General features: G+C 41.9%; 2 protein-coding genes across 2 annotated transcripts; both read right to left on the reverse strand.

The window, feature by feature from the left end:
- Positions 1-1,508: 1,508 nt before the first annotated feature.
- LOC115121817 (calcium/calmodulin-dependent protein kinase kinase 2-like) lies at positions 1,509-22,247 on the reverse strand. Its single transcript, XM_029650952.2, has 16 exons — positions 21,909-22,247; positions 18,512-19,113; positions 17,908-17,955; positions 13,974-14,027; positions 13,292-13,343; positions 9,980-10,113; positions 9,750-9,786; positions 9,558-9,579; positions 8,744-8,835; positions 7,369-7,568; positions 7,191-7,244; positions 6,931-7,004; positions 6,750-6,837; positions 6,403-6,534; positions 5,765-5,877; positions 1,509-4,345 (listed from the first exon to the last, which is right to left on the reverse strand). The coding sequence occupies exons 2-16, from the start codon at positions 19,043-19,045 to the stop codon at positions 4,273-4,275; spliced, it is 1,707 nt and encodes a 568-aa protein (XP_029506812.1). The 5' UTR covers positions 19,046-19,113; positions 21,909-22,247; the 3' UTR covers positions 1,509-4,272.
- Positions 22,248-22,813: 566 nt separating this feature from the next.
- Positions 22,814-24,952, reverse strand: LOC115121827 (small nuclear ribonucleoprotein Sm D3-like). Its single transcript, XM_029650963.2, has 4 exons — positions 24,830-24,952; positions 23,553-23,691; positions 23,225-23,417; positions 22,814-23,074 (listed from the first exon to the last, which is right to left on the reverse strand). Exons 2-4 carry the CDS (start codon positions 23,676-23,678, stop codon positions 23,007-23,009), a joined length of 387 nt encoding a protein of 128 aa, XP_029506823.1. The 5' UTR covers positions 23,679-23,691; positions 24,830-24,952; the 3' UTR covers positions 22,814-23,006.
- Positions 24,953-25,452: the final 500 nt, after the last annotated feature.

Here is a 25,452-nt window from a genome sequence, read left to right on the forward strand (position 1 = left end):
TGCATTTGGGTAGAGGACCCAACATCTCACTACAATGGTATGTTTACAGTATGTTGGCATGCATTTGGGTAGAGGCCCCAACGTCTCACTACAATGGTATGTTTACAGTATGTTGGCATGCATTTGGGTAGAGGCCCCAACGTCTCACTACAATGGTATGTTTACAGTATGTTGGCATGCATTTGGGTAGAGGCCCCAACGTCTCACTACAATGGTATGTTTACAGTATGTTGGCATGCATTTGGGTAGAGGCCCCAACGTCTCACTACAATGGTATGTTTACAGTATGTTGGCATGCATTTGGGTAGAGGCCCCAACGTCTCACTACAATGGTATGTTTACAGTATGTTGGCATGCATTTGGGTAGAGGCCCCAACGTCTCACTACAATGGTATGTTTACAGTATGTTGGCATGCATTTGGGTAGAGGCCCCAACGTCTCACTACAATGGATGACATTGTGTGATATGGACAGTAAATGTAATCCTAGCCCTTTCTATAAAATAGGGCACAGATTGTGATGAAACAAAAAGTGAAGATTAAATATATGTATAAAAACAAATATCATACAGCATTCTGGGGGTAGAATTTCATTTAACCCTGTAGTCAAACCCAACCTCTTCTTCGATATGTTGTTCTTAGGAGAAAGGAGCACTTTCATGTGGAGGAGTGATAAAATATGGTTTGTCTTCGACATTTTCAAGAGTTTAACTTAAACCCATGATGGTGGGTTATATCAGAACATATTTTGTACTATACATTTTGACACAAAGAGAAAAGAGAACACTTTTAATTGTGAGCAGGGGCACAACCTTCACTGGGACAAGTCAGCCCCCACATTCTGAATTTGCATTTTTGTCCCCCCAGTTTTATCATTGGAATGTGATACAAAACGAGGCAGCGGTGCAGTGTGCTGTGCTTTAGGACCATGCGGATACCTCCGAGCAGTTGGGTAGGCCGTTTGGAGTGTTTATCCATGGATTTAAAAAAAATTAAGATATGTAACCCCCACTTCTAAAACCAAAGTTGCTCCCCTGATTGTGAATCATGACTGTGTTCATCCAGAATTAGAATATTTTTTATTTTTTTATTTTATCAGTATCTTATTCATAATTTAAATGTTACATTATTTTCAAAAGGGCCCCCCCTGAACATTTGACAAGATGGTTAGATCGCTATCTCACAAACAGGTACTTTTATACTACAGTTCCTTCAGAAAGTATTCACAGAAAGTACTTACTTCTTCCATATTTAGTTGTGTTACCGCCTGAATTTAAAACGGATTAAATTGCGATTTATGGTCACTGACCTACACCCAATAACCCATAATGTCAATGTGGAATTATGTTTTTCAAAAGTTTTACAAATAAATTTCAAATGAAAAGCTGAAATGTTTTGAGTCAATAAGTATTCAACCCCTTTGTTATGGTAAGCCTAAAGTTCAGGAGTAACAGTTAGCTTAACAAGTCAGTCAAAATAAGTTGCATGGACTCATACTGTGTGCAATAATAGTGTTTAACATGATTTTTAATAACTACCTAATCTCTATACCCCACACATACAATTATCTGTAAGGTCACTCAGTCGAGCAGTGAATTTCAAACACAAAGACCAGGGAGATTTTCCAATGCCTTGTAAAGAGCACCTATTGGTAGATGGGTAAAAAAAAGAAGAAAAAAAAGCAAACATTGAATATCCCTTTGAGCATTGTGAAGTTATTAATTATACTTTAGATGGTGTATCCATACAGCCAGTCACCACAAAGATACAGGTGTCCTTCCTAACTCAGTTGCAGGATAGGAAGGAAACCGCTCAGGGATTTCACCATGAGACCAATGGTGACTTTAAAACAGAGTTTAATGGCTGTGATAGGTGAAAACAGAGGATGGATCAACAACATAGTAGTTACTCCACAATACTAACCTAATTGACAGAGTGAAAAGAAGGAAGCCTGTACAGAATAAAAAACAATCCAAAACATGCATCCTGTTTGCAACAAGGCACTAAAGTTATACTGCAAAAAAATTGGCAAAGCAATTACATTTCTGCCAAGAATACAAAGTGTTATGTTATGGGCAAATACAATACATTACTGAGTACCACTCTCCATATTTTCAAACATAGTTGTGGCTGCATTATGTTATGGGTATGCTTGTAATTGTTAAGGACTGGAGTTTTTCAGCATAAAAAAAAAAGAAATGAAATGGAGCTAAGCACAGGCAAAATCCTAGAGGAAAACCTGGTTCAGTCTGCTTTCCACCAGACACTGGGAGATGAATTCACCTTTCAGCAGGACAATAACTTAAAACACAAAGCCTGGAGAATCAATCCTGGAGCTGTTTATCAAGACAGTGAATTTTTACAGTTGTGGCTTAAACCTGCTTGAAAATCTATGGTAGAACATGAAAATGGTTGTCTAGCAATGACCAACAACCAATATGACAGAGCTTGAACATTTTTGTAAAGAATAATGAGCCAATACTACAATCCAGGTGTACAAAGCTCTTAGATGCTTAGCCAGAAAGACTCAGTTGTAATCACTGCCAAAGGTGATTCTAACATGCATTGACTGAAGGGTGTGAATACTTATGTAAATGAGCTATTTCTGTACTTAATTTTCAATACATTTGCGTACATTTTGTGTGTAAATGGGTGAGAAAAATTCCAGCTGTAACACAACAAAATGTGGAACAAGTGAAGAGGTATGAATACTTTCTGAAGACACTTAGTGGTCAGCTATACAGAGACCTCCTCACCCAGACACCATTAAACACAGCATACATGACAGGCTGACGGAGTGCATAGTAAGTCTTAAAAAACACAACATACCGTGTTTTCACGTACAGCAGTGACATGCAAGAAAATGACACTTTGGTGCTGAAATAATCACTATGTGGAAGCATTCATTGTTGAATTAATGTTGTTTCAATAATATCTCATGGAATCATAAACCTGTTCAGTGACTGAAGTGATCTGTACACCAACATTGTCTAACTATATTCAAAAGGGGCAAGATGTTAAAAACACATGCCACTAGAGAACTGGGGAGATTATTCCACCACTTTGGGCTCATCTAAAAATGGAGAAAAAGCAGAGAATTTAAAAAGATTGCACTCTACTGGCAATGTCGAAGTTCTACCATCTCATTTGTATCTTACCATATCTGATGACAACTTTATCCATGTCAAACTAATTCCAACATTTCCATAAGGGATATGTCATGCATAGATTGTACAAGAGGTCTGCAGCCGCACTTGGCTATACTCTTGGTATTAAAATTCATTTGTAAGAGCCAGTAATTGATACAATTTCACAATGACATTGCAATGCACTTGTTTAAAAGGTGTTTGTTTCTCTATGAATGATATTACTTTACAAAATATGATAACCATTTTCTTTTTGGTGTTCTGAAAATGAGATCTGTAAATCTATTACCATACAAAAAGAAACAAACGTGATTTTGATTTCAGCTTCAACACTGTATCACCCCCTTTGCTAAACACATATATTAGAAACATTTAGTTACATTACGTTTTTAAAAGCTCTTCACCAGTTGTCGTAACTGGGAGACATTTTACAATGAATCATTTGTGAGGACTTAATAAATAAAACAAATAGATTGTTCAGCAACAACTAATTCTATTAATGTGCAACTTGTGTCGCTTCTACAATGTTTGCATTGAGAAATCAACAGACACACATGCATACTATGAATGTAGTAAACCTTTTTCATCTCAATAAACCTCTCCTATACAGGTTTCCACTGAAAACATGAATGTTCCTAAAGTGTCCACATTGATGAGTGGTACAGACAAACATAGTCAAGTACTCTGCTCTGCTGAAATGTGGGGACCAGGAGTCACCCTTTGAAATGTACAACCATCCATAAACACCCCCTCCCACATACCTCTGCATTAAACGTGAGTCTTTTCAAATGGTGGAGAGGGTGGAGAAACACAGGTACCTAGGCAAACAGACCTGTACATCAGAGGCCTGAGACAGAGCATGCTATGACTAGAAACATAAGCATGCATTACAGACAGGGGGTTAGTGAGTGACAATAAGGGAGCTTCCCCCAGAAGGATGTCCAGGCTCCAGTCACGTCTCTATACAAGTCATGGAGTTCTTCCAACAGTCCCGTCCACCTAAAAAAACAAAAACATTGGTGGCTGCCACAACATAACATAGCAGTGAGTGAAGGGTGGGCTTGAGGGCGGACTGCAAGTCGAGTCACTAGCATGCCCCAACCCTTGCGCTTAAAAACCACATGGCATCAGGAAAGAGCCTCATCTTCTCCCACGAAGGGCAGGTCCATACTTCTCATGCCCTCCATGCTCTCTTGTTTCCTAGGAAACAGATTGGAGGAGCAGAATTTAATACAGCCATCAGTGCTAAGTACCTGTGTCAATTCTATCACTGCAGAGATGGTTAGTTAACCTCCGTTTAGCTGGGAAACTCAGTGGAACCATTTACTTGTTACATAACTGGAGAGAGCAAGCAGAGAGAACTTAGCAAGCTGTTAGTGGAACATTCAGGTCAGACACACACAAAAAAAACATGAAAGTAGTTCACTGGTATGTCCTTGGGCGAGGGAGGAGGCTATTGTTGTGCTGCATGCAGAGGAATCAGAAACCCATGTATTTTTATTTTTACCAGATACTTTAGCCAAATTTAATTCAGGGTTTTCACAGGTAAAGTGTTTAGGCTACAATTATGTAGTACTTGGCCAAGGATTGAGTCAGGCTGGTTGACCTTGATCATGTTATGAAGTTCATTACAATCAGAGTTTAGACAATGCGATTCTATGCTGACAGTTTGTGCTCATTGCTGTACAGTACACACTTGGCCAAAAACACCTACATTAGCGCTCGGTAGTAGGCAACCCCACTTCATAACAGATACTAGTGCAGTTGGGGATCAGCAAGAGGTTCCAGACATGACTTCAAGTACCCCTGTGTATTGGCTATAATTATTTAATTGAATCCATGTTAAACTGTTACACAGGAGCACTTGACAAAGTAACACCATTCATGCCTATGGACTTAAGTGTGTTTCATATCACTTAAATAGTACTGAGATAGATAGGCAGGCAAGGCCGTGGCAGGCCCATAGTCCTCTACCTTCTTTGGTTACTATGAATGTAGCAGTATCTCACATTGGCATCTCTCCCTTTGCTGGTGGGCAGGAGAGGGGGGAGACAGATTAAGAGGCTGCCACAGCAAGTGCTGGCAAGCATATCATTGGTCACGCAGGGAGAGAAGAAATCTTAACACTCTCTATGTGACATCCTACTTTTATTGAATGAGAATAAAAAGGAGCATCATTTTGCAAGATCAGATTAGTTAGGAATGTTGCCCATTTACAAAAAAGCCCGTAGCAGAGCTTCTCCAGAGTTATATGAAATGTATTAAAAACCACCAACTGCTTCTCAGAGTTCAGGGGAATTCCTTTTCAATTCCAGTCCATTCAATAAGTACATTGAAATTCCAATTCTCTTCAATGCTTTTCAATGAGGAACATTTGGAATTGGAATTTTAGTTTTGACCCCAACCCTGCTGCTTTTAGAGTTGCAAAATTCTGCTAACTTTCCCTAAATTCCCAGGTTTTCCAGAAAAAGCAGAAAAACCAGAATCTTCCAAACAGAATTTCTGGAAAAAACGGAAATTTGGGGAAAGTTAACGGAATTTTGCAACCCTAAGTGCTTTTAAAATACTTTTCATCCACTGACTAGAGAGCAGTGTAAAAGGCCTAAGAGGGGGACTTACGTGAGCATGTGCCCCGGTGCAGACAGACTGGTGCCTCTGTCCTCAGTCCTCTGACGGCCCCAGTCAAAGGGGTTCCCAAAGGAGCGCTTCCTCAGCATGGTCCTCACCAGGATCTACAGACACAGACATCAGTGATCTGACCACACAACTCTGAGTGATATTGTATTGTGTCCTGGGCTTTTTAAAAGGGCTATACCATAGAGAATGAAACACGTCACAGGGTGGCTATGAGCAGATCATTCATTGTCCATAGTCATACTTTCACTTTTCTTGGTTATAGTTGAAACAAAGTATTTTATTAGTTAGATATTTAGCAATACTTTATATCAAGTTGCACTCATGCCATAATAACCCTATAACAACAGTTTAATTACCGAACTGTATGACAGTAAGGTAGATGAAATAATCAAAGAGCTGAAAGGAAACTGAACATATTAGACCAATAAATGAACATTCGTAACAAGGTATCTTTTGTGAACTGCAAAGTATGACCTCATGTCCCAGGACAGCAAGAAACTGCCTGCAGTAAAATGAGCCTGAGTGTGAGTTCTGAGCCTTTCATCCAGTGCTATCTATGTTTAATCTAGTGTTAAAGGCAGGGCAGTGTGGCCTGTGTGTGTCCTCCTCCCACCACTCACCACAGTGGCCAGACTGGGGATGTGTTTGACAGAGTTCTCCACCTCCTCCTCGGTCACCTCAATCAGCATGGAGCAGTTATCATCCTCCAGAGGGAGGGGTTCCGCTCCGTGCCTCGTCACCCATGGGTGCACCTGGAAGGAGCAGAGAGACAATCTCAACATCATGTAAGCACACACATACACACAAATGTATTAAAATAATGGATTTCTGAAACATTGCTTGAGATTACTTACTTCGACACACACACACACACACACACACACACACACACACACACACACACACACACACACACACACACACACACACACACACAACATATTAAGATAATCACAAAGAAGCAAACCTTAATCTGTGGTATTGATATCCTGCTCTCTGGATTCTTGTCCAGCATCTTCAGTAGCAGATCTTTTAGATCGTCAGATATGTCTGCACTGTAGGGCCACAACAAGAGGAATACTTATGCTTATGGTCATCCATTTGGAATGGATCATATGACTCCCAGTATAGTTGAATGGAGTACTCACTGCTCTGGCAGCTCCACTGGCTGGGTCTTGATCTTCTGATGAAGACTAAGGATGCGTTCGTCCATAAAGGGACACTGTTGATGCGAGTAAAATTACAGTCCACTCAGTTGTCAAAAGTGAACATGTTAGGTGAACAATGATGTATCAAAATGTAAACGTTAAACTGTTCAGTATCAGTGTTAAACCTGACCTTGCATTATACGATGTGGATTGTGAGGTTATATGTGCATCACAGTTAAGGAAAGAGGTTAGAGGTTTACCACTCCAAACACGAAACAATAGAGCGTCACTCCCATGGCCCAAATATCCAATGCCTACAAGAAGAAACAGAAATTGACTTAAACCCATATCATTCAATTGTCCCATACGAGTTGCCCTATGGGAATTCCAGAGGAAAATATTTCATTTCCAAAGAGCCCTCCAGAGGGTGACATTCACCTTGCCAGAGAAGTTCTTCCTGGTCTCGGAGAGGGTCTCTGGGGCGAGGAAGGCGGGCGTGCCCACCGTGCTGGTCAGAAGGGCGTCTGCCCCCTCAAACTGGTTACTGACCCCAAAGTCAGCGATCTTAATATGACCGTCCTCCCCAACTAGGAGGTTAGAGGGCTTGATGTCCCGGTGGATGATCCTCTGGTAATGCACTGGAAAAGCACAACAACACATGTAACCGGCATCACTGTGCTGCTAACAGTATCGCTTCCTTCACTGTCCCTGTCCATGGCTCGAACTAGTTACTCTCTGCTCGCAAACACCTTTGAATGCCTGCTTGGCAGCATACTAACCATTTGCACCAGAGAGAGGAACTGTACTTCCTCAGTGGTAGGGAGGCGAGCAGGCCAGAGGTGGATGAACACAGTGCCCTTGTTTGGGTGTAGGCTCTGATCAGGCCCTACACCCAAACAAGGGCACTGCGTTCATCCACCTCTGGCCTGCTCGCCTCCCTACCACTGAGGAAGTACAGTTCCTGCGCAGCCCAGTCAAAACTGTTCGCTGTTCTGGCCCCCCAATGGTGGAACAAACTCCCTCACGACGCCAGGACAGCGGAGTCAATCACCACCTTCCGGAGACACCTGAAACCCCACCTCTTTCAGGAATACCTAGGATAGGATAAAGTAATCCTTCTCACCCCCCTTAAAAGATTTAGATGCACTATTGTAAAGTGTCTGTTCCACTGGATGTCTTAAGGTGAACGCACCAATTTGTAAGTCGCTCTGGATAAGAGCGTCTGCTAAATGACTTAAATGTAAATGTAAATGTAATGTAATGCACCACTGAAAAGGATCTGATTTAATGCCGCAATTAGCAACATTTCAAGCTATGGGTGAGTTTATTTTGTACGATCTCAATCTGTTACACACATGCCTTAGTATAATACATCCTGATGATACAGGTACATAAGGATCCTTACCTTGTCTGTTAATGAAGGGAGGTTGACTAAGTAGTATAAGGGAGAGGGAGAGAGGTTTTGAGTGCTGCTTCTAGTGCCCATACAGTGCATCTCCCTCCCTCCACATCTCTGTCTGTACTGCTCTGGTAGAATACAGAGCTAGTGGTAAGTCTTGGGGTGCTTCCCAAACTGAACAATTTTCCCTATATAGCGCACTACTTTGACCAGAGCACCATAGGCTCTGGTCAAAAGAAAATGTAATGTAAAGTCTCTGGTCAAAAGTAGTGCACTATATAAGGAATAAGGTCCTGTTTGAGTGCAATAATGCCTCTAAAAGCCACTGAGATGATGTGCGTCGGGAAAAGGAGGCAGTGGTTGTCTAAAGAGAGGTAGAGAACAGACAGTTCTGAGATTAGAGAACCCACTCACAGAACTCAATCCCCCTGAGCAGGTCTTGGAAGTAGAACCGTGCCTGGTCTTCATTCAGCGGCTTGTCTGTGGGCATCTCTTCCATCACAGCCCTACGCACGTAAACATACCCACAGACATACACACACACACAAAGAGAGTGTTACAGTAGGGCACTGTATAATCTGCGATGCTGAGAACGCGGACGAAATCACGCTATCCAGACATTAAAACGGAATTCAACAATGTTAAAAAAATGTATTGAGTATACTAGAGAATCAACTAAATGTATTGAGTATACTAGAGAATCAACTAAATGTATTGAGTATACTAGAGAATCAACTAAATGTATTGAGTATACTAGAGAATCAACTAAATGTATTGAGTATACTAGAGAATCAACTAAATGTATTGAGTATACTAGAGAATCAACTAAATGTATTGAGTATACTAGAGAATCAACTAAATGTATTGAGTATACTAGAGAATCAACTAAATGTATTGAGTATACTAGAGAATCAACTAAATGTATTGAGTATACTAGAGAATCAACTAAATGTATTGAGTATACTAGAGAATCAACTAAATGTATTGAGTATACTAGAGAATCAACTAAATGTATTGAGTATACTAGAGAATCAACTAAATGTATTGAACATGAAATCAACTAAATGTATTGAACATGAAAACTGGGAAAAACTGAAACCTGGACAGAGAACTGACTTTTGGGAATCAGCCTAAAGAAAATTACAGATTTTATAGGGCCCTATGTCAGTGCTTCAGAGATTAGGCTCATTCCAGCTTGTAATGATTACAGTAAAAAAGCTTAACTTACCCCTGTTTGACCAACTCAAACACTGTGAACGGAACAAAGATGCCATCATTACTACAACATCATCATCATCAACAACGCTATTTAGAATAGCGTCGGGAAATCATTTAACTTGTGTGTAGGTCTGATTAGGACGTGAGTGGGACGTGTGTGTGTGCGGATTGCCAGGCAGAGCGAGAATCAGGCCAATCTTACCCATGTACAGATGGTCCTCACCAGGGTCATCCAGAACCTGGCAGGAGAAGAAAGCAGGTGAGAGGAACACTACTAGCAGTCTGTGGTAAACACAAGTAAACTTGCAATCACTGACAGGGTTGAGGACACAGTGCAGACTAAGCAGTCTCAATGATATTGTATTATGTATTGGCAGTACACAAGGAGCTTGAGTTAAGAGGACCAACACCATCCAAATTGCAGAGCCTCACCTCTACCAGTTTCACTACATTGGGATGGTCCAGCTTTTTCAGGATGGCAATCTCCTGGTAGACCCGTTCCAGGGGTCCTTTGGGCTGAGGGGGGCCTTCAGGGGCTGCTTTGGCGCCGCGGGGGGGCGGTCTCCCTGCAGGTGGACAGGAGCAAAGAGAGTGTAGTGGCCTTGTTAGTCTACAGCAGCAGAATCCCGAAGCAGTGTACTAGCTAGTAGAGCCGGGCGATATGGACAAAAAGTCATATTGTGATAAATGTAACTACACTGAACCAAAATATAAAACGCAACATGAAACAATTTCAAAGATTTTACAATTACAGTTCATATAAAAAAATCAGTCCATTTAAAAAAATTCATTAGGGCCTAATTTATGGATTTCACAGATATGCATCAGTTGGTCAGACACCTTTAAAAAAATAATATATATATATATATATTTATTTTTATTTAACCTTTATTTAACCAGGAAGGGCTCATTGAGATTTAAAATATATTTTTCAAGAGCATCCTGGCCAAGATAGGCAGCACCAAGTCATTACAAAAATTACAAACAACACGAAAAACTAGTAAAAACCATAGATTTCACAAGAGTTTAACAAAATCAAAAACAGCAAATTAAAAACATTGACGGTCAGGGAATCAGTCTCAAGATCATTCATCAGTGATTTAAAAACACCAATCGGGACAAGTTCTTCCAGTTTAAAAGTAAGGCGTTCCAAGACGATGGCGCAGAGTACATAAAAGTCCTTTTACCAAATTCAGTTCGGACATTTGGAACAGTTAGCAGGATAAAGTCCAGCGAACGAAGAGAGTACCCACCACATTTCTGAACAATAAAAATGCCCAAATAAAAAGGTAGTAAACCCCAAATGGCTTTGTAAATAAAAGTATACCAGTGCCTGAGCCTACGAGTGACTAGAGAAGGCCAGCAAACCCTGGTATACAAAGTGCAGTGGTGAGTAAGGGTTTTGCAGTTTAAAGTAATAATAATAATAAGGGTGTCAATTTATCTCAAAAACATCATCAATTAAAATTCCAAGATATTTATATGAGGTTACAACCTCAATCTCCTTGCCCTGACAGGTAGTAATAGGTGAAAGGTTCAGAGGTCTATTTCTTGCTTTAGAAAACACCATTAGTTTAGTTGTCAGTATTGAGGATAAGCTTCAATTGACACAAGGTATGTTGAACAGTATAAAAAGCAGTTTGCAAGTTTTGGAAAGCTTTTGTAAGAGACGAGGCACAACAGTAAATAACAGTATCATCAGCATAAATATGAAGTTGCGCATTTTGGAAATTTTTGTCTAAATCATTTATATAAATAGTGAATAAGAGAGGACCAAGTACAGAGCCTTGGGGCGCACCATTCAAGACAGACAATTTAACAGACATAAGCCCATCAAAATGAGTGCACTGAGTTATATCAGACAGATAGTTAGCAAACAATGCAACTGCATGCTCTGAAAGACCTACACACGACAATCTCTGCCTTAGTATAGCATGATCAACTATATCAAAAGCCTTAGAGAGATCAATAAAAAGTGAGACACAGTGCTGTTTTTTGTCAAGGGTTTCAGTGATATCATTTAAAACCTTCATGGCTACTGTAATTGTGCTATGCTTCTTCCTGAAGGCCGATTGGTACATTGATAAAATAGAGTTAGTAAATAAAAAGTATTTTAGCTGTTCACTCACAAGGGTTTCAAGTATTTTCACCAGGGGTGACAGCTTTGAGATTGGCCTATAATTATTTAAAAGAGTTGGATCTCCCCCTTTTAAAAGTTGTAGGAGAAATGCTGATTTCCAGATTTTCGGAATTTCATTCCATTCCAGGGTAAAAAAAAAAAAAACTTTTCAAGAAGTGGGGGCGTAGATCAGAAAACCAGTCAGTATCTGGTGTGACCACCATTTGCTTCATGCAGCGTGATCTCCTTCGCTTAGAGTTGATCAGGCTGTTGATTGTGGCTTGTGTAATGTTGTACAACTCTTCAATGGCTATGTGAAGTTGCTGCATATTGTCGGGAACTAAAACACACTGTCATGCACGTCGATCCAGGGCATCCCAAACGGGCTCAATGGGTGACATGTCTGGTGAGTATGCAGGTCTTGGGAGAACTGGGACATTTTCAGCTTCCGGTTATTGTGTACAAATCCTTGCGACATGGGCCGTGCATTATAACACTGAAACATGAGGGGATGGCAGGGGATGAATGGCACGACAATGGGACTCAGGATCTCGTCACAGTATCTATGTGCATTCAAATAGCCATAGATAAAATGCAATTGTGTTCGTTGTCCGTATCTTATGCCTGCCCATTCCATAAACGCACCGCCATCATGGGGTACCTTGTTCACAAAGTTCACATCAGCAAACCGCTTGCCCAAACGATGCCATACATGTTGCCTGCCATCTGCCCGGTACAGCTGAAACGGGGATTACTCTGTGAAAAGCACACTTCTCCAGCGTGCCAGTAGCCATCAAAGGTGAGCATTTGCCCAGTAAAGTCAGTTTACGATGCTGATCTGCAGTCAGGTCAAGAACCTGGTGAGGACAATGTACACACAGATGAGTTTCCCTGAGAAGGTTTCTGACCGTTTGTGCCTGGGTCGTTGGTCTCAGACGATCCCACAGGTGAAGAATCCGGATGTGGAGGTCCTGGGCTGGCATGGTTACACATGGTCTGCGGTTGTGAGGCCGGTTGGATGTACTGCTAAATTCTCTAAAACTACTTTGGAGGCGGCTTATGGTACCTCTTTGTGCATACTGCACTATAGGCTATATTATTCACCATTTGAGGACGTGGGAACTCAAAACCCTTAGCAAGAATGCTAACTCTAAATATTATATTTTTGCTATATAGCCATGTAGGCTAATTAATGAATCTATTAGTAAATGTAGGCTAATGACATACAAAAACTTTCCAGCGCTAGGCCTAGGCTTCTTGATGAACAACAAGATCTCATGGTTTTACCAATTTGACTTCGGATTCTGATGTATATCCACATTTCTCCAAACGTCAAATTTCTAAGTTGCTTAAACGCCAAATTTCGAAGTGTTTTTGACACACTGGGTTGCTCCTGCTGCTCTGTATCTTTCCAGGCAGATACTTTCAAAGTAGGAATCAACATAATGCATAGGTTTTAGAACAATCTACATGGATGTGGTGTAGCAAAATCACAGAAAACTACTTGCGTATGGAAAATGCTTCGGTAAGAGGAAGGCAATGTCGGTAATTTTGCGTTTATCGTCCAAGCACTAGGCTATGTACTCCCTGGTGGATTGACTATCTGCCCTAGGCTCTGTACTTACGTGGGAAACCTGCCTGCCTCATCAGCCTCTTCTTGGACAGCACTTTCATTGCCTGGAGGAGGGGAGGAGAAAGAGAGGGAGGGAGGAGGAGGAGAGAAGTCTGACATCAAAGTATGGAGAGAGGTACAGTAAAAAGGAGTGTAGTTACAGGCTTCTCTGGATAGAGGAAGGAGTAGATGTGAAACATAACCCCACTTTTACACAATACAAAAAACACATTACAGAACTACCGAACAACCAATTGTCTCTGTTATGCTTCACATACTGTCACACCTCATAGCGATAGGGTTGTCATGATAACAGTATCACGATACTACAATAACGGATTTTACATGGCAAAAAGGTAAACACAAAGCAGACTAAACTGTTTGGTCCTTTAAAAAACCTACTGTATGTAACATATTGTGTAATATAGCTTGGAAAATAAACACGTGATCTGCGTGACAACATAAGGCTGCTTGTTTCTAACATTAGATCTGTTTTCCTCAAGATAATTTGGGCCGCTTCATTTTTTGTTTCTTTGCCACGATACCTCTGAGTATGGCGATAATGGTATCGTGACAACACAACATAGTGATCAGTCCAAATGATGACAGTGAGAGAGTGTGTGTGTGTGTGTGTGTGTGTGTGTGTGTGTGTGTGTGTGTGTGTGTGTGTGTGTACGGTGACCAGCAGGACTCACATAGTAGGTGTTGTCGTCTTCATTGTAGGCCAGCTTGACAACACCATATGAGCCCTTGTCAAAGAACAGGAGAAAAGTTAGACAGAGTGTGACATTCAGCAGCTGTCAATCATCCACACAAATAAAAACTACAAACACGGATGCACGCACACGCAGAATATGTATCCCAAGTTGACCCATCGGAAATGTATGGACTGAGTACTCTCAATGAGGAGCAGCTTCAAAATCAACAGTCCAATTCAAATCTACCCACCCACATCTTAGATGTGTGCCTAATTAGTGCAACACAATCTAGTTTGTCTATCAAGCTTCTCTACCCACACATATACAGAGCTTAGCCAAATTAGTTGGAAAGTCTATTCCACACACACACACACACACACACACACACACACACACACACACACACACAAACACACACACACAAACACACAGGTCCCAGCTGGGAGAACAGATTGGGGCTACAGCAGGAAGCCCATCCCAGACTAGAGATGAGGTGATAGCAGGACACAACTCTCTCCAACTCCATCCTGACAGGCTCCCATTGTCTACTACTCCACACAGAACAGAACAGACCCACTCAGCTCCATGCACACTACTCAAGGAGAGGACAGAAGACTAGGGCTATTTATACCAGCCTCTCATCCTCCTCTAACTCTCCCTGGACCGGGGATTTTCAGGGAATTTGAAATTAGGACAAGGCTGGCAAGGAGAACTGAGAATGATGGCAACTGCCCCTTAATGATCCTCCATCTTTTTAACATGCACAGTGGGAAATAGATCGAGGAATGGGGACTTCTTCAAAATAAAATCAAAACGGTTAGAAATGGGGACTCTTTTATTCCAACAGTCACTATGAACAGTTTGCAGTTCTCCCAGGGTCAGCTCGATGAGTTGAAACAGGAGAACGGCAAGATGACAGTAATCTGAAAGTCATTGAGAGGACATCAGTTCTGTGTGTGAATCCATGATAAAAAATGACAGATCATCTGATTTATCTCGAGGGACAATCAAGGCAGAACAACATGGAATTGCAGAATCTCCACATGAGACCTGGAGGGCGTCGGAGGACAAAGTGAGGGAAATTAAATTGAAGATGGACCACAGGAAGAATAAGGTGGAGTGCGCCCACAGGACTGGAAAACCCACCCCCGGCCAAGGTGATAGGCCCAGGCTGATAGTGGTGTTCCTGGTGTTCAAGGACAAGGTAGAGGACAAGGTAGAGTTTCTGGAAAGAGCCAAGAACTTGAGAGGAATGTATATCTTCCTCAATGAGGACTATCCTGAAGCTGGGCACCAGAACAGGAAAGAACTGATCCCAGCCATGAAAGCTGCCAGAGCGCATGGGGACATTGCTTACATCCGCTACGACAGGTTCATTGTCCACTCTCCCTCCCAGAAGCCTGGAAGGGATGAAAGAGCCAAGCCTATGGGTTCATAGCTTCAACCCCACAGCACGCTCACGTGCACGCACCCACCCACACACACATACACACAGACTAATGGAGTGCAGAATGTGCATTTTTTTTCTCTTGCTTTGTTTGCTCTTTTAAGTATTATGTCTATCTGATAAGCTACCCAGGAAAAGGCTGAAAATAGGCCATATTAATATATGTAGCCTTAGCAATACTGTTCATGAAATCAACAACTAGCTAACATCAGATAACATTCATATATTAGCCATTTCTGAGACTCACCTGGATAATTAATTTGATGAAACAGCAGTAGCAAGAAAAGGAATTAACATTTATAGAAGAGACAGAAATGCTTATGGGGGAGGTGTTGCTCTATATATTCAGAGCCATATCCCTGTAATACTTAGAGAAGATCTTTTGTCCAGTGTTATTGAAGTTTTGTGGTTACAGGTTCACTTGGCACATCTAAAGCCTTTTATTTTGGGGTGTTGCTATAGGCCACCAAGTGCTAACAGTCAGTATCTAAAGAATATGTGGGAAATGCTTGATACTGTACAGTAGGTGATGTGAACAGAGAGGTCTACTTTCTTGGGGACATGAATATTGACTGGTTTATCATCAAGCTGTCCACTCAAGAGGAAGCTTTTCACTGTAACCAGTGCCTGTAATCTGGTTTAGGTTACTAATCAACCTACCAGGGTGTTCACAAACACTACAGGAACAAGATCATCCACATGTATCAATCACATGTTTACTATTACTGTAGAACTTTGTTCTAAAGCTGTATCCGTACCCATTGGATGCAAAAATTCTTATCGATCAGCTCTTAGCAAACTGTTGGAAAAAATTGTGTTTGACCAAATACAATGTTATATCAATGTAAACAAATTAACAACAGACGTTCAGCATGCTTATAGAAAAGGCCACTCAACATGTACTGCACTGACACAAATGACTGATGCTTGGTTGAAAGAAGTTGATAGTAAGAAGATTGTGGGAGCTGTATTGTTAGATTTCAGTGTAGCCTTTGATACTATTGACCATAACCTGTTGTTGACAATATGTATGTGTTATGGCTTTTCAACATCTGCCATATTGTGGATTCAGAGCTATATAATGAAACTCAAAGGGTCTTCTTTAATGGAAGCTTCTCTAATGTCAAATATGTAACGTGTGGTGTACCGCAGGGCAGCTCTCTAGGCCCTCTACTCTTTTCTATTTTTACCAATGACTTGCCACTGGCATTAAACAAAGCATGTGTGTCCATGTATGCTGATGATTCATACGCATCAGCATCAACAGCTAACAAAGTCACTGAAACCCTTAACAAAGAGTTGCAGTCTGTTTTGGAATGGGTGGACAGTAATACACTGGTCTTGAACATCTCTAAAACTAAGAGCATTGTATTTGGTACAAATCATTCCTTAAGTTCTAGACCTCAGCTGAATCTGGTAATGAATGGTGTGGCTGTTGAACAAGTTGAGGAGACTAAATTACTTGGCGTTACCTTTGATTGTAAACTGTCCTGGTCAAAACATATAAATTCAATGGTTGTAAAGATGGGGAGAGGTCTAGCCATAATAAAGAGATGCTCTGCTTTTTTGACACCACACTCCAAAAAGCAAGTTCTGCAGGCTCTAGTTTTGTCTCATCTTGATTATTGTCCAGTCGTGTGGTCCAGTGCTGCAAGGAAATACCTAGTTAAGCTGCAGCTGGCCCAGAACAGAAAGGCACGTTTTGCTCATAATTGTAATCAGATGGCTGATATAAATACTATAAATAAATAAATAAGAATTGAGGAGAGACTGACTGCATCACTTCTTTTTATAAGAAACATGAGTGTGTTGAAAATCCCAAATTGTTTGCATAGTCAACTTACACCAGCTCTGACACACACACTTATCCCACCAGACATGCCACCAGGGGTCTTTTCACAGTTCCCAAATCCAGAACAAATTCAAGAAAGCGTACAGTATTATATAGAGCCCTTATTGCATGGAATTTCATTCCATCTGATATTGCTCAAATAAACAGCAAACCCGGTTTCAAAAAACAGATAAATCAACACCTCGCGGCACAACGCCTCTCCCCTATTTGACCTAGATAGTTTGTGTGTATGCATTGATATGAAGCCAACGTGTGCCATTTTAAAAAGTGTATGTAGTTCTGTCCTTGAGCTGTTGATGTTCTGTATTGTCATTCTGTATTATGTTTCATGTTTTGTGTTGGACCCCCAGGAAGAGTAGCTACTGCTTTTACAAGAGCTAATGGGAATCCTAATAAAATACCAAATAATACCAATACCAACAGCCTGTTGGTTCCTTGAGTATACAGCATATTGCACTCTCACTTTAAATGTGGAGCTTCAGTAAGGCAATTTTAATGAATTATATTGTGTAGTTTCTGTGATTTCATGTTTTATGTACCGTTTTTTTAAGCACATGATGAAATGAATTTCCCCCTGGTGGTATAATAAAGTTTATCTGAATCTGAAGTGCTTTGAAGAGCGACGACAGTACCTTTCCGATTTCATCTTTGAGCTTGTACTGGTTGAGCTGCACACAGTCCTTTGAGAGAGAGAGAGAAAAAAAGAAATTGGCTGACTAATGCATTTTTCTTGGTCTGCAACAATCATCACATTAAGTATAGCATTACCAGAACCAACAATCCATGTAAAAGCAATGCTTACCAACACAACCTTCATTATGGATAACCTTGGGAAGAAAACTACCAAAAGTCAGCATGACTAAACATACAAAATTGAAGTCTGTACAAACCATCAGTAATGGGATCTGCTAGATTACATCCAGTCAAGTGTAGAAGTGTTCAAGGAGCAGGGTAACAACCTAGCAGAGACCATGGGGTGCTATTTGGGATACAGACCATCTCTACATGGAGTCTACTGGACTATGTTTCTGAGATCTAATGGGGAGTGAGCTGGCATCTAATGAGACCATGGACCTTACCTTCACATAGACTCAACCTTTATACCAGTATGCTGCTTCATTTACCACTGGGGACAAATGCACATGTTCAGCTGATGTGCGTTCATAGAATTTGGCTAACACAAAAATGGTGTTTTATTAAAAACACCAAGTGGGAGGGTAAAAGGCCTTAGCCTACCTGCAGGTCAGTGATGGAGACGCGGTGAGACTCCACAGTGGGTCTACGGGGCAGCCGGGGGGAGGAGTGGGGCGAGGTGATGGGCGAGTAGGGCAGCGAGGGGTAGATGAAGTGGCCGTTGAGCCCTGGGGAGCCACAGGGAGACAAGGCCGTCTGGGAGCGCTCCTGCAGGGACAGCTTCCTGTCCGACAGGTTTAGTCTTCCCCGGTGCTCCTGGGGCTTGGGGAACAGGGCCACGGGGCGGCCCACAGCATGGGACAGCTGGTCGCAGGAGGGGGTTCTGAAGAGGGGTGCGCCAGGCTCAGGGGTCTCGGAGCTGTCCATGTCCTCCACCTCCTCACCTCCCTTGGGCTCGTACTCGGTCACCACGATGAGGGACTCCATGTAGTCTGGGACAGGGTGGGGGTGAGGGTTCATTGTTGGGGCAGGGCCACTGCACAGCAGGGGCTGTGTGTGAGTGTGTGTGGGCTGGGGGGCATGGCCACAGGGCGACGGGGGCTCAGCAGAGGGCCAGGAGGAAACACACGGAAACATGACGAAGACTGTCCCCAGAGCCTATTGGCTGCTGCTCCATCAGTGGTCTACCTCAGGAGAGCAGACAACTGAGAGAAAACACACAGTAAAATAATATTTCACCTTTCAACACAGAGAACTTGAAGGATGAAAAAAATATATAATGTCTGAAATCAGTTACAACACAGGTCTGTAGACAGACATAGAGCCTAGGTCCTGACCTTGTTCATGGGCAAAATAGCAAGATGAGCCAGACCCCCTTCGAATTCTAACCTGCAACAACTTTTTAGCTCTTTCAACTCAAAACAAGTTGAGGTGCCAACAAACAAATCCTAGCAAGATGATGCTAACACAGAGCAAGTCCATAACTTAACCAATCAACCTACAGCTGTATGGACTTAGGCTAGGCTATTTATTTATTTACCTTTATTTTACTAGGCAAGTCAGTTAAGAACAAATTCTTATTTTCAATGACGGCCTAGGAACAGTGGGTTAACTGCCTGTTCAGGGGTAGAACGACAGATTTGTACCTTGTCAGCTCGGGGGTTTGAACTTGCAACCTTCCGGTTACTAGTCGAATGCTCTAACCACTAGGCTACCCTGCCGCTATGACATTACTAGCATACAGTTTATCCATGTGCTAACATCTCCAAATATGGCTGGAATCAGAAACAACATCTCTGAACAGTTGGACTCATTGAAGCCTCCATAAGGGGTTTGGTTATCTATTGTAGCCAACCAAGGGTGTTTTCCTCTACCCCCCCCAACCCAATCTTAGCCCATTATCTGTTCTGATGTTGACTCTGCCTTTCAGGGGTGTGGGAGCTGAGTGTGCCACATAGATAGAGTAAATCAAAGCAGATAAACACTCATCCCCAAGTCAAGATCACAATGAGGAAAACGTGTGTGGGAAGAGAAGCCCCCTCCAGGTGGCCCCCTTTCTCCTATCCATCCCTCTCTCTTTACCACCACATTCTTGGAGTACATTTATTTTGCTCTCTCCTTGACTCTTTTTCAACACTCTTTCACATTTTCTCTATTCATAAAACTCCCTCTAGCTGCCTCGCTATAATCGCTGTCTTTGTGTGTCTCCTGCTCTTCCTCACCACCACTCCCTGTCCCCTCAGTCACGTCTCCCACTGAGCTTGATGTGGGTGCTCATAGCTCAGTGTTGTCAGTGGTGGCTCTCTCTCTCCAGCCTTTCTCCCTGCTGTACTTCACCGCTGACCCCTAGCTCATTATATCCACAAGACAGCCTCCTACTAAACACCCCCACACACACTCACTAGCAGTCGACATCTGCTGGAGGAGAGTCAAAAACAAGGTAGTGTGTGTTTATCTTTTGATGAAGAGAAACATTTCCAGAACATGCAGTGGATTGGATAACCCTTGTGAATTTTCCTCCGTCACCAAGTAACAATAAAATATCAAACAGGGGCCGGTTTCAACAGATCACAGAGAATAAAGGATATCAGAACCAACAATGAAGTGCCCCCTTATTATTTTCAGAGCAGAGTAGCACTGTAACCTCCCCTGGTGTCACAACTAAACTCTGATAGCCTGATTTAGCTTGAGGAAAGTAGAGGAACTATGTGAGATGTGACCCAAGATGTAAGCCTAGCTAGCCTGCATAACCCACTGTGTACATTAGGCTTTCTATAATTGGAGTGCAGTCAACTACCCATGACCTACTTTGATCTCAGATGGTTGACGAGGCAGAGCTCAATACCTATTTCCACTCGCATGAGATGCTAATGCACACACAGTCCGTGGTTGAGATATTCACAGACACTTCAGTTACATATTAACACATTTTCTTGTCCATATTCTTGTCAAGCCGGCTGAAATGGAGTCCAAAGACAATTTACTTCCTTGTTCCTAGAGATCTGACTGAAACCATTAAACTACACTGATCCCTCATTACACTGGATCGCTGAAGAAGCAGCTTCCAGGCCTGGAAACGAACAGATGCTACTCTGCTCCAGGTGCCACTTGCTCTTATCATAACAAAAGTCACATGATGTGACCTGGGGGGGTTTCAATCTGAGGACAACACCACTCACACAGGGCCATCTGTAGCAGAGGAGTATTCTCAACATCATTAACAGATCAACCCTGTCCCTGATCTATAGCCCGAGACCAGATAAACCCCTGTGAATGGCAAGAGGAGTCTCCTCTCTCAAGTAGACTATAGCTGATATAACTACTGTAATATTTATGCAGTGACCTCAATGGGATTGACGGCTAAACATCTGGGAATCCATTAGCCCTATTTCAAATATACTTGACCCAAACAGTTGTTGCAAGCAAACACTTGGCAAGTTTGGTATCATGATGTGAACTTGGTGCCTGACTTGTCAACAGGCCATATCGATAATTGAATGGGAAGTCATTTGCATTAAATGTCAACGTTATTCTGCAAGCCCACAATTCGGTACCCAGGTGGCTCATTCCGAGGAAGATGCTTATAACCTGTACATGCACACACCAACACACAAAACAGAGAACCATGCAAGGTTCACATTCACAACCACTTACAGAAAACGAGCAAACGTTACTGATGTACAGGATATGTTACATAGCTAACGTTATAGTTAATAGCTAGTTTGCTAACCCTAAAGAAGATTGCAATTTAAAATAGTTTAGCTATCATTTAGGGTATTTATTGCTAAATCGCATATTTATATAAGCGATATTAAAACGTTACATTTTCAATACACCTCGACAGATTCCCCACGTATCGTCGTATTTGGTTGTAGAGCTAACATTAGCTAGCCAACTTAGCTTCACGATACAGAAATATGTTGGGGGGAAAAGCGACGCTCATCCCTAACGTGATGGGTGGTAGAAATACTTACTAGTTAATCGTTGCACAAAAACTTACCTTGTCACAAAGTGCAACTGTCAACTAACGTTAATGGTGTTCCGCGCGATAGCCACTTGAGGCATTGAAGTATCGCTGATGTTGCCGGTTAGCTACATAGAGAAACAGAACGATGGTATCGTTGTGATAGTTAGCAAAAATCCCGACGGACCAATGCAGTTGGGCAGACACCGTTTGGCCGGTGGGTGAAATGCTGTGGGGTGATGGACCCTCAAACAAACGGTTGTATTATTTTCTCCTGAAGATTCACAAAAGAAAATAGCTTTTCGGAGCGTAACTGGAACAAACTTGCCATGGAATTGCCCTTTCTTGGCAGAGTAATATAGCCTTGATGATTTCTGGCTCCACCGTGTGGTACAAAAACGATACACACTACATGACCAAAACTGCTGGTCGAACATCTCATGGAAACCCATTTCACGAAGCTCCCGATGAACAGTTATTGTACCGACGTTACTGCGAGGCAGGTTGTTACTCGGTAGTGAGTGTTGAAACCGAGGACAACTGATTTTTACACTGCTTCAGTACTCACGTTCTGTGAGTTTGTGTGGCCTACAACTTCGTGGCTGAGCAGTTGCTGCTCCTAGACATTTCCACCTCACAATAACAGCACTTACAGTTGACTGGAGCAGTAAGTCACCGAGCTCTTCGGCTGAAATAGCCAAGTCCACTAATTTGAAGAGGTGTCCACATACTTTTGTGTATGTGTGTAAGATATAAACATCCATATATATATATACACACACACACGTAATATATAACATACATACACATAAGAGTAATTTTACAAACCAGATAAAGGGTGGTCAAATATGAAAGTTCCTCAAAAGTAATTGCATGTCACTGCCATAGACATTAAGGGTCATATCACATTCACCCAATAAGAGACCAAAAGGCACCTCAAATAGAAGTTAGCAGACAGGGGAACCGACAATTTATTACAAATATACATTTATATATAAAAAAAAAGTACAATGTCAAAAACATGTGTCCGTCTTGGAAAATGTAAAAGTCTGGCTAAAGAAAAAAAGTATTCTCTTCAGAAAAAAACATTAAAAACACTACCATGTGATATTTTTTAATTAACCATTGCAGATACTATCGCCTCTTCTGGAAAATGGTTCCTCTTCCAATTCCTCCACCACGACCCCGTCCTCTTGCAGCCACTGCAGAAAAGACAGTTAAATAAGAAAAGTTACCAGAAATAAAAGAAATTATATATTTTTATAAGTTACTACTTATAGTCGAGTGAAAATTTGTGTTATTGACTCTCAATAATTTTCCATACGGGTATATGTAGAAGCAGTAGCACTCACCCTGGGCTTTGAGAATGGCTGCCTTCCCCCTTCCTGCTCCGGTGCCCTGGTTCTTGTTTTTCATGCTCTTCAACATAGGAGCATTCTTTAACATGTCCGGTAAAATCAGGAAGCGAATCTTGCTGCCCCGGATGTAGACCTGCTCTAGTTGGGCTACACGGCCATCCCGATGAGTCACAGTGATATTGGACATCTGAAAGGAAGAGATAAGAGTTGATATACTTCCTACACACAATTCTGTAAAAGGGACACACAAATCCCTCCCCTACATAATAAGAAAATAAGAAAAAACTATTGCCTGAACCCTAAAGGCAGCCAGATCACACACCTGGCAGTTCATGTTGTCCTCAGCCTCAATGAGCTTGCCTCTGTACACTTCACCAGTGTTGGTCTCACAGGTCACAATGTGACCCTCTGCTTCATGCAGGATCTTGATGGGCACGCCGATGGACATATTTGCAGAGATCCTGTAGAAACAATGAGACAAGGTTTAGATTGACAGTGTCTCCAGAGATAGAAAACAATTTGTACCTTATTACGAGTAGGCAGGTAGCCTAGTGGTTAAAGCATTGGGACAGTAACCTAAAGGTTGCTGGATCGAATCCTCGAGCAGACAAGGTAAAAATCAATCGTTCTGCCCCTGAACAGGGGGATTTGTTCTTAACTGGCTTGCCTAATAACGTTTTTTTAAAAGCTATATTTAACAAGGTATAAAGAGGCAAACTCTAAAGCATTTGATTTCAGCTTAAGTGAGGTGTTAGATTATAGCCTAACATAAATAAAGTGCTTGCAAGTCCTGCTGTTTGCCCTACCCCCCACACTTTTTACCTGGAACCCTGACTCTTTCAATGTCTGGTCTTCAGTCCATGCACTCAACTTGGCTGACCCAGATCAACATAGGTCTTCATAGTTGCCAATGATATGCCTGGCCTGACTTAGTCTTGATGGACTATTGTTCTTCAAACTAGGTTGTGGTCACAGTAATCTGAACTTCTACTTGGTCAAACAGAGGATGTCCTCTTATCGATGGAGTTCAGTTTTTGTCACCTCTGCCTGCTGGTTTAGGCCTGGGTTACAATTGTATTAACATTATGTTATTGAGCCTGCGCATAACTTTCACGGTGGCCTAAATCGAAAACAAACATGTTCAATTCTACTGGAAAGTGAGTATCAATGTCAATCGCTACCTCCACAACTGAGACAAGTAAATAAGAAAAATGTTAATATTCAAAACATTGTCACATACACTGGATAGGCGCTGTGAAATGTGTTGTTTTACAGGGTCAGCCATCGTAGTTACGGCGCTCTAGGAGCACATGCAGGTTAAGTGTCTTGCATAAGGACACATCGACAGAATGTTCACCTTGTAGATTCGGGAATTTGAACTATCGACCTTTCGTCCCTGTGTCAACGCTCTAACCGCCATGCTACCTGCCTTCCAAACATATTTAAACTGCTAAATGTAGGTAGCTACATAGCTAGCTTACTCAACTGTGGCCGGGATCTCTACTTTAGTTAAGTGGCAAGGATGGGTGTGTTGGTTTAAGATCGCTGGGTAGTATAAGCAATCTAGCAACTTTCTTTAAAATGTAGCATTGTTTTTACCTTAATTTGAAGTTGTTCTTTGTTGATTTCCGCGGTCTTCAAACTTTCAAGCTTCTGCAACGTGCGACCAATGAATCAGCCGCGAGAGTATTTCGTGCGTTTTACGACTACCCAGAATGCAACTGGAGAAAGGAAAAAACTTCCGGATTAACGTAAAGGGATGCTTCATGTGACTTGTTGTCTTCCTCGATATATGATTATATATCTTACGTTTGCTAAAGAAGTTTAGCCGCCCCCGCTTTTTTAGATGGAGACGACCCCTTTGTAAAATGAACGCGTTTAGATAAATTAAACAGACAATCTGACAGGCCATGTCCTTTCATTGTGCCCTTTGTGTATTCAACTCTCCACTACAGTCACAGACAGAATGGGAAACCCAGATTCGTCACAGGCGCATAGCATCGGTTTACGTTTTCTCACCACCTAATATGGTCGTGAGAGGAAGTCCAGTGGCGGGAAGTGGGAGAGGATGGAACTATGGGCCGATATTCTGCTAATTTTCTAATCGATTAAACGTCTGATATCAAAAACATTTATGTTTCCGAAACTAAAATCTGTTACGAACAGAGTGCACTAAGTTTTATAGACTTTGACGGTTTTTAGAAGGAGTGCAAGTCAAATTG

The sequence above is a fragment of the Oncorhynchus nerka genome, linkage group LG4, assembly GCF_034236695.1.
Source record: "Oncorhynchus nerka isolate Pitt River linkage group LG4, Oner_Uvic_2.0, whole genome shotgun sequence".
NCBI classification, from domain to species: Eukaryota; Metazoa; Chordata; class Actinopteri; order Salmoniformes; family Salmonidae; genus Oncorhynchus; species Oncorhynchus nerka.